At 34.7% G+C, this 9426-nt stretch overlaps 1 protein-coding gene across 1 annotated transcript; it reads left to right on the top strand.

The window, feature by feature from the left end:
• The first annotated feature begins 289 nt into the window (after positions 1–289).
• On the top strand, positions 290–7892 carry LOC141283161 (ras-related protein Rab-10). The gene is made up of 4 exons (XM_073816438.1): positions 290–423; positions 2229–2318; positions 3571–3672; positions 7519–7892. The coding sequence occupies exons 1-4, from the start codon at positions 343–345 to the stop codon at positions 7603–7605; spliced, it is 360 nt and encodes a 119-aa protein (XP_073672539.1). The 5' UTR covers positions 290–342; the 3' UTR covers positions 7606–7892.
• The last annotated feature ends 1534 nt before the right edge of the window (positions 7893–9426 follow it).

Raw genomic sequence — 9426 nt, 5'->3', positions numbered from 1 at the left:
CTCAGCTTTGTTTTTTCCATTTTTTTTTATACTTTCTGTAAAATGCCTTGTACCCTATTGAAACACAATCATTTGTCTTTCAGTATAGTGGATGGCAACAGTTGTTGAGATAGAATTGGTTGGTAACAATTGGAGGCGCTTAAACTAGTCAGCTGTGGTCACCAGCTATTGCCAGCCAAAGTTAAATTCGGATCTTCTGTATTCTGTTATTCATTGGGTCCATGAGTGTCTGGGTTGCTGCAGTGAAATGAAGTGTTTGATTGTGGTTGTCTGTGTTTGTGCAGGGATACAGCGGGGCAGGAACGGTTTCACACCATCACTACCTCTTACTACAGAGGGGCCATGGGAATCATGCTCGTATATGACATCACCAACGCCAAGAGCTTCGAAAACATCAGCAAATGGCTCAGAAATATTGACGAGGTCAGTCTCCACACAACCTTTCTCCAACTCTCAGACAACAGCCATTCAGGAATTGATGTGTTCTTTCCTTCTGTTGAACATTACAGAAGATATTTTGAAGAATTTGGGTAACCAAAGTGTTGCTGGTTCCCATTGACTTCAACAGAACCAAAACCAAAAACTGTTTGGTCACAAACATACTTCAAAATATTGTCTTTTGTGTTCAACAGAAGAAAGAAATGAAAAATGATGTTAAGTGTTGACAAAAAAAATATGAAATTTACATTTTTTGGGTATGTCTGAATAGAAAATGTTGTGATTTGTAGTATTGTAATAAGTTTTCTTAACTAGTTTTGGCCTAAGACCCATTTTTACACATGACATACCCAATACTTAGGATATTAAGTAAAGATCATGTTCCATTAATATATTTTGTAAATTCCCTGTCGTAAATATATCAAAACTTAATTTTTGATTAGTAATATGCATTAAAAACTTAATTTGGACAATGTTAAATCAATTTTTTTTTTCTAGATTTTTAAATAGCGTTAATAGAATTAATAGAAAATAGTATATCAGCCAAATATTGTACTATCCTAACAATTCATCAATAGAAAGCGTATTTATTCAGCTTTCGGATGATGTATAAATCTAAAAAAATTGACGCTTATGGCTGGTTTTGTGGTCCAGGTTTACAAATGTGTTATTGCTATGAAAATGCAGTGTTATTTTAGTGTTGATATACTGTTAATATTTTGAATTATTATTACTATTATTTTTCTGTTTTCATTTGTGTATTTGTCATTTTTGTTTTTAATTAGTTTTTCTTGAAATATCTATGTATTTGTTTTTATTAGCTTTAGTTATTGTAGTACTGTAACCTAAAGAAAAATTGCATTTGCAACTAACTGAAATAATTAAAAAAAACATACTTTATTTTAAATCTCTCATTTTTAGAAGTACTAGCATAAGTAGAATTAAATCAACTAAAACTAAAGCCATGAAATAATTTTTAATGCTTGAAATAAATGTTAATTGAATTAAAATATAAAATCTGTAACTTATTTTATTTCAGTTAATGTTTGAAAATGTTTTTGGTTTTAGTTAACTCTTGCTCAATGATTTGTGAATTTATTAATGTGATTTTTGAGATATGACTGACTGCACACAACACAATCCTGGTCAAATGAAACCATATTGGCGTTTAGTATTCCTTTATCTGTCATAGTTTTGTTCATGGTTTTTGAGACCCATAAATCTGTACCTAAATACAGCGTTTGTTTGGACAAGCATCTTTTGACGTCAACAGCAAAACAATATGGGAAGTGTTTTCTCTTCCCTTTTGAAAGTTATTATGCCCATTTATTTTACTAGCCTGACTATGCATGATCATATGGGTAGTTGCTTTTTATTGTTGTGTTGTTATAAATAGAACAGCCCTGCGACCCATTTTTGAGTCGAGAACAGCTGGTGTAGGACTTTTGAAGTTCCAGTCCTGTAAAAAAAAACAAAAAAAAACTTAAAGATACATAGCCGTGTAGTGAAACTGCTGACCGTTTGATTTTCGCTCTGATGATTCATGCAGAATTTCCCAACGATCAGCATTTTCACCAGAATTCATATAACATGAGACTCCATGAGGGATGTGGTTGTGTTTGGTGGCTTTTCGTTCAAATACTAGTTAAGTGCACCAATGATGCAACTCAGTCCTTCAGTACTGTTTCTTCAAAGATTTCTGAAGCCACTTTAATTTCAGCTGTCAGTGTGAACATAAGTATTTTGTACGAATGCATCGTCTCAAATGTGTGGTTTTTTTTTTTTTACAGCACGCTAACGAGGATGTGGAGAGGATGCTGCTAGGCAACAAGTGTGACATGGAGGACAAACGTATCGTACCTAAAGCCAAGGGGGAACAGGTGAGACTGTGGATGAGTTAGGATTAGGGCTGGGCTGAAAATACTGATTTTCAATTTGATCAACTGAAATTGATTCTTAAAGGAGAAGTTCACTTCCAGAACAGAAACTTACAGATATTTTACTCACCCCCTTGTCATCCAAGATGTTCATGGCTTTCTTTCTTCAGTCGAAAAGAAATCGTTTTTTGAGGAAAACGTTTCAGGATTTCTCTCCATATAATAGACTTCTATGGTGCCCCTGAGTTTGAACTTCCAAAATGCTGTTTAAATGCAGCTTCGAAGGGCTCTAAATGATCCCAGCTGAGGAATCAGAGTGTCATCTAGCGAAACGATCGGTTATTTAAAAAAAAAAAATTACAATTTATATACTTTTTAACTTTAAATGCTCATCTTGTCTAGCTCTGTGTGAACTTTTTGTAAAGGGTGTTTGATGATCTTTGCTCATTCACTTTGTAAACACTGGGTCGGTACTTCAGCACCGATGTAGGAGAAAATGACATGTTACTTTTTCGGCATACCTTAACTGTTTTGAACCGGAATACACAGCTTCCTCAGAGCTAGACACGATGAACATTTGTTGATTGTAAATGCTTTTAGAAAACAACCGATCGTTTCGCTAGATAAGAGCCTTCTTCCTTGGCTGGGATTGTTTAGAGCCCTTCGAAGCTGCTTTTAAACTGCATTTGAACTGGACGTTCAAACTCGGGGGCACCATAGAAGTCCATTATATGGAGAGAAATCCTGAACTGTTTTCCTCAAACATAATTTCTTTACAACTGAAGAAAGAAAGACATGAACATCTTGAATGAAAAGGGGGTGAGTAGATTATCTGTACATTTTTGTTTTGGAAGTGAATAACTTCTTTAAACCCAAGTTTACAGCATTAGCTGAGACATTTTTTTCTTGGAAAACATTTTGTCATACTCTCACTGATTGTCTGTATATACAAATAAATCAAGATTGAAATTTAATTGAATCAAAAAAGGAATTGAATCGTGAAGTTTGTCTCTACCTAGGATGGACAGTTTGTTTACTAGTTGAGATTTTGGTTGACCAGTTTTTTTTTTTTTTTTTTTTCAGCATTCTGTGAATAAGTTTATTTGTTGAAAGTTTGTCAGTTATCCTATTGAAGCACTTTGCTAAGTGTTCATATCTCTAAGAACTTGTGTAATCATATGGGTTCATGCATATTAGTTCAGGCCTGCGCCACAATAACACAATAAATGTTATCTGTCCTTGTGCTGATCCTCAGATCGCGAGAGAACACGGGATTCGCTTCTTCGAGACGAGTGCAAAAGCCAACATCAACATCGAAAAGGCGTTCCTCACGTTAGCAGAAGACATTCTCAGAAAGGTGAGTACAGTGACTAACTACACAGACGCAGCGGCTGATCTCTTTTGTACATTCAGTGATTGGTTCGTTGATTTTGGCCTTTTCTTTTGCTAGATGATAACATTCCATTTCCATTTATTATTTCAATTTGATAGTGAAACTAATTAGTACACAAATACATTTGTGAGGTCTTCTTAGAGGTCTTCCACGTCTTGAATTTCTGAATGATGGTGTCCAATGTGAGTCTCCAGTCCTCCCAACATTATTAAATGTATCATCTTTTTATGTCAAATTTTTTCTATTAGAAAAATAAGAGGTCTGTTACCAATCAGATTAAATCAGTATCAATTAAATCTATCTTTGTACTGCTGGAGTGGCACAGAAGCTGCATATGAAGTGGCCAGAAAAACTTTGGCAACTTCAAGATGCTTTAGGAAACCTACTTGCAAAGCTACCTGAACAACTATGCGCAAGTGCATGTGATTAATTAAATCACTCATTCGAGAGATTCATTTAAAATGGCTGATTCATTTAGAAACAAATCGAGTGACTGTTTATGAATGAATCATTGACTCAAATGATTCATTCAAAAACAGATTAATTCAGAAATGAAGCACTGCAGTCTTGGTCTAAAATGCACAAATTTTGATCCAGCTTTTTGGAGCTATTTTCACTCAGTATTACCTTTTTGTTGGTTGAACTGTTGAATAAAATTAGTTGTTCATTTGCAATCATGCTCAAACACTTAATATTTATGAAAACGGCACTGTTTTTGTGTGATATGACAACTATATAAATATAAAGAACAAAAACCCATCCACCTTTTCTTCACAGTGGAAGTGAGCCTATGGGTGAGACTTCCAGTTCATTATCTGCTATAGGGAAATAAATAACGAAAGGAATAACAACATGCAGTAAATGGTAAACTGTTTGCACTGCAAACCAGTGTGCTCATAATTAGGATAATGCATTAAAATAATAAGGTAAGACACACCAATTTGCAATATCAAGCAGCAAAACAAGCTGTTTTGTACAGCTAAAAATAGCTGAACACAGATGAGACCGGAAGCCAGACCCATAACATTTACAAATGGCCACTCCCACTCTTACAGGAAAAAAAAGGTGGATATAGGGATATTTTTGCTTTCATAACTTGAATTACAGAGGCATTTTAATGGGCTTCAACATGCAGTGAATGCTTTTAGACTCTCAAGAAAGTTTTTTTGCAAAGTGAGTGATAACATAAGCTCACATATGGTTAAAACAACAATTATGATCTTATCGCACACCCCTAATGAACACTGTGGCTCTATCAAAACATGACTCTGAGCATCCTGATCAGCCGGACTGCAATGGTCAAGTCAAGTGACCTTTATTTGTATTAGTGTTGTCACGGTACCAAAATTTTAGTATTCGGTACCAATACCATTGAAAATCCACGGTTCTCGGTACCAATTTCGGTACCAAAGCAAAACACAATAACATATTAATTGAGCAACACACTATTTTTTATTAATAAAAAAATAAAATGTACAAAAAACAGTGCCATTCTTTATACTAATGTAAAATTTTGTTAAAAGTTTTTTTCACAGGTTAAAAAAGTATTTGTAAACATTTTAGTAATGAAATAACATCTAAATCAATTACAGGCATAACAAATGTAAACAAGCTTCACCCAAAACTTTTTGTCATATTTCTGCTGCTGTTGCTGAAAAACATCTGCACTGTTGTCTGTTTTGTAGTTCGCTGGGGTCTTTCATGATCTTCCTTAATCTGCAACTGTAAAAAGAAATATAATATACTTAAGTAAAGCCATGGCCTAAGTCTGACCAGATGCAACATTAGATCATTGACACCAGCAAAATATGAATTTTCAGTAAAAAACTAACCTCAGCTGTTATAATAAATTAAGATAAGATTACATATATTAAGACAAGTGTCTATCACAGATGAAAACTGCAGTATTAAAAACACTTTACAATTTTCATTTGTTAGATAACATTGCCTAACAATAAACAGTAGTTAACATTACATGGCAATTATTCTTAGTGAGGTTAGGCTAATTTCAACATTTACTAATGCATAAAATCATATTAATCTGTTAAACATGAACAAACATGATCATGTCTTTTTGTATTAAATAACATTCACAAACATGAATTAATGTTGTAAAAATATGTTTCACTTACTTTAAGTTTATGTTAGATGATGCATGAATTTGATCTTATTTTAAAGTATTACCAAACTAAACAGGGGATAAAACGTGTTTTATTTGATTGTACTTTTATTCAATCCAAACTGCATTCATATTTATCCAGTCAAGAATAAACCTAAAACGTTTTTTGACAGACGAATATTAAGGACATAGACATTGTTAACTATACATACATTTGTACATTCTCTAACACATATATTTTGGATACACATGTCATTTGTGTAAAAAATAGTAAATACATCATGTCCTTATTTTTTTTTTACTCTTAACAAAAGTTATAGGAGCGTTGGTTCAAATTCATTCTAAGGCCCAGCATAATTAGCGTTAGCCGCGCTTATGCTAACGATTCACTATAAAACGGTGATGTTTATTTCAGTCTGACATTCAAATTAAAATATGCAATAATGCTCTAAATATGAAATTAAAATGAAACTTACCTTACTTGAACTCTTTCATTTGATCCCGGAGTCGATCTTTGAGGTGTTTTAAGTTTGATGTTTCCTCCTTTCGAGAGAACCTAGACGACATCTTTTGCAAATAGTTTTTTGATGATCTATGATATTCGCCTTGTTCAGCCGCAAATCCAAACTATTTGGAGCAAGCCTGGCTCTACTTTGTCAACAAGTGGAGTCAGAGCCGCGGCATCAGCAGCACCGCTGAAGAGAGCGCAACTGTGTGCAATGCGTGAGAGCGCACCTTTTGTATAGCGTATTAAGAACCGGGTTGACCGGATAGTCGGTACCACCGGTACTTAAGAAAACCTGGTACCGTAACGTTTTAATTTTTTTAGTACCGACTTGGTACCGAAGTACCGGGACTTTTGACAACACTAATTTGTATAGCACTGTATACAATACAGATTGTGTCAAAGCTGCATTACAGCGTTAAACCGGAAAATAGTGTGTGGATAATGCAAGATGACAGTAGTGAACACTCAATTTCCAGCTAAAGTCAGTTCATTGTTGATTCAGTGATGTCACTACTGTCTAGTTCTCTTCCAGTAATGTCTGTGCAATCAAGTCGACAGTGTTGCCAAAAATTAAGTGCCCCAAGCCAAATCAACCAAAGGAACCAAAACTCCTTCATTGACAGAAATGGCAAAAAAAAAAAAAAAAAAAAAAAAAAACTGCTGTGAGTTTGGCACTAGAAACCAACCAACCAAATTGAAGCAAGCTATCAAAATAAACTAGGGTTCACACCAAAACTCAAAATGCAAGTTTGCAAAAGCAAAATCTCTTGTTAAAAGAGAAACTCACTTCCAGAACAAAAATGTACAGATAATTTACTCACACCCTTGTCAAGATGTTCATATCGGTCTGTCTTCATTCGTAAAGGAATTGATTTTTGAGGAAAACATTTCAGGAATTATCTCCATATCGTGGACTTCTGTGGTGCCCCTGAGTTTGAACTTCCAAAATGCATTTTAAAATGCAGCTTTAAAGGGCTCTAAACGATCCCAGCCGAGGAAGAAGTGTCTTATCTAGCGAAACGATTGGTTATATATATATAAAAAAAAACATAATTGAACTGAAGAAAGAAAGACATGAATATCTTGGATGATAAGGGGATAAGTAAACAATCTGTAAATTTTTGTTCTGGAAGTGAACTTCTCTTTTAATATATATTTTGTGTGTTTTTTTTTTTATTCGCAGACGCCCGTAAAAGAGCCCAACAGTGAAAACGTGGACATCAGCACTGGAGGCGGAGTCACAGGATGGAAGACCAAGTGCTGCAGTTGAACAGACACACACAGTTACTCACACTTTACACACACTCACACACACACACACACACACACACACACACACACACACACACACACACACACACACACACACACAATCTGTTCTTCTATATCCCTCTTTCTCTCTCTTTCTGTCTGTCTCATTCACTCATCCCTTGTTTCTGTCTAACACTCTTCCGTTCTCCTCACGGGATTCTCTGTAAAACACATTTCTAACGTTTCTCACACTCACGACTGCTTGCTGACATCATTTTTATTTCTGAAACGAAAAAAAAAAACAAATGTAAAGAAAGTCATTTCATGTTTCTTCTTACTTATTTTAAAGTTTAAAGAAAGAAAGAACGAAATGAATTTAAACAAAACGCGCATTCACCACTACATAGAGACCGTCAGTGGACCTGGAGACGCTGTCCGTGGGCACAGAGGAGCGGCGTCGCATTCAGTACGACATCCTAGACGAGACTTTTGTCCAGTGTTTTGGGGTTAGTGTTGTGTGTTAGTGTGAGAGATCTTCTCTAGCTGGGTTTTTTTGTTCTTTGATTTTGATTTCTTTCGTCCGGTGCCTTAATGTAGAGCCTTAGAGCTCATCCCCCCCAAACACACATTTAAACATCACTTTTCTGTAACAATTACACACACACACACACACACACTGGTCCTCTCCTCTCTGCTTGACCCGCTAACTCAACCCAACACGCCTGAGTGGAACCATCCGGATTCAACCTGTTTGCTCAGAAGAGAATGGCATTATATATTTTTTGGTTATCTTTTTTTTTTTTTAATTTAGTTTGTTGTTTATTTTTCAGAATTACTTGTTTTATCAATCTCCTCTGTATGTTTTTGTTTTGTTTTCCCCACACTCAGTTAATCATTCTCTCCTGCATGCTGGTTTCTTTGGGTTTTTTGGGGTCTTTTGTAAGTTTTTGCCATGTTTGTAATTGACAGGAAGTATCTCTTCTAGTCCAGATACGTGTCAGGGAGGGGAGCGTTCTCTTTGGAAATTCAAACGATTTTGCAGATCCATTAAAAATAAGCTTGTTTAAGTTACATGTTGGTCCTGTTTATTCAAGCATGGTGAGTTTGCAGTCAAGTGTGTGTTTTTTAGAGTTTCTGTGGGTTTTATAAAAAGTTTTAATTCACTCTTCCACAAAATTGAGGCCTTAAAAGGTCATAAATAAAAGCAGAAAGTCTTCAATTCATAAAGCCATGGCATTAGATGTTGCATGCATTGCAAGACACAATTTTTCACAGATTTTTTGTTTGATTTCAGATTCATACATCTAAACATCCTTAAACAAGATACATACTTGAGATGCAAAAATGAAGACATGAAGTCTGGTTTTCTGAGAAACTGAACTAATTTAAGTGAGTTTATGCTTAAAACAAGAACAAATATTTGTTAGTGGGAAATGAAAATTAGTTTTGTCCTTTTTTTGCTGAGCCCATTGGCAGATAGACTTCTTATTTTATGTGCAATACCAGTCAAAAGATTTTTACTGTTTATTGCTAAATTTTCAGCATCATTACTTCAGTCTTCAGTGTCACATGATCCTTCAGAAATCATTGTAATATGCTGATTTTCTGTTCAAGAAACATTTATGATTGTTTTTTATCAATATTTAAAACAGTTGAGTACTTTTTTTTTCAGGATTCTTTGAATAAAAAGGTCCAAAGATCAGCATTTATCTGAAATAAAAAGCTTGTGTAACATTATGCACTATTCCATTCACTAGCTTGGAAAAAACAAGAAAGAAATTATAGAAATTAGTATTGTTATTTAGCAAGGATTAGCAAGGATGCTTTAAAATTTATCAAA

This window comes from Garra rufa, chromosome 13, assembly GCF_049309525.1.
Source record: "Garra rufa chromosome 13, GarRuf1.0, whole genome shotgun sequence".
NCBI lineage: Eukaryota > Metazoa > Chordata > Actinopteri > Cypriniformes > Cyprinidae > Garra > Garra rufa.
Note: the sequence above shows the minus strand (reverse complement) of the source record. Positions and strands in the feature narration are given on the sequence as shown.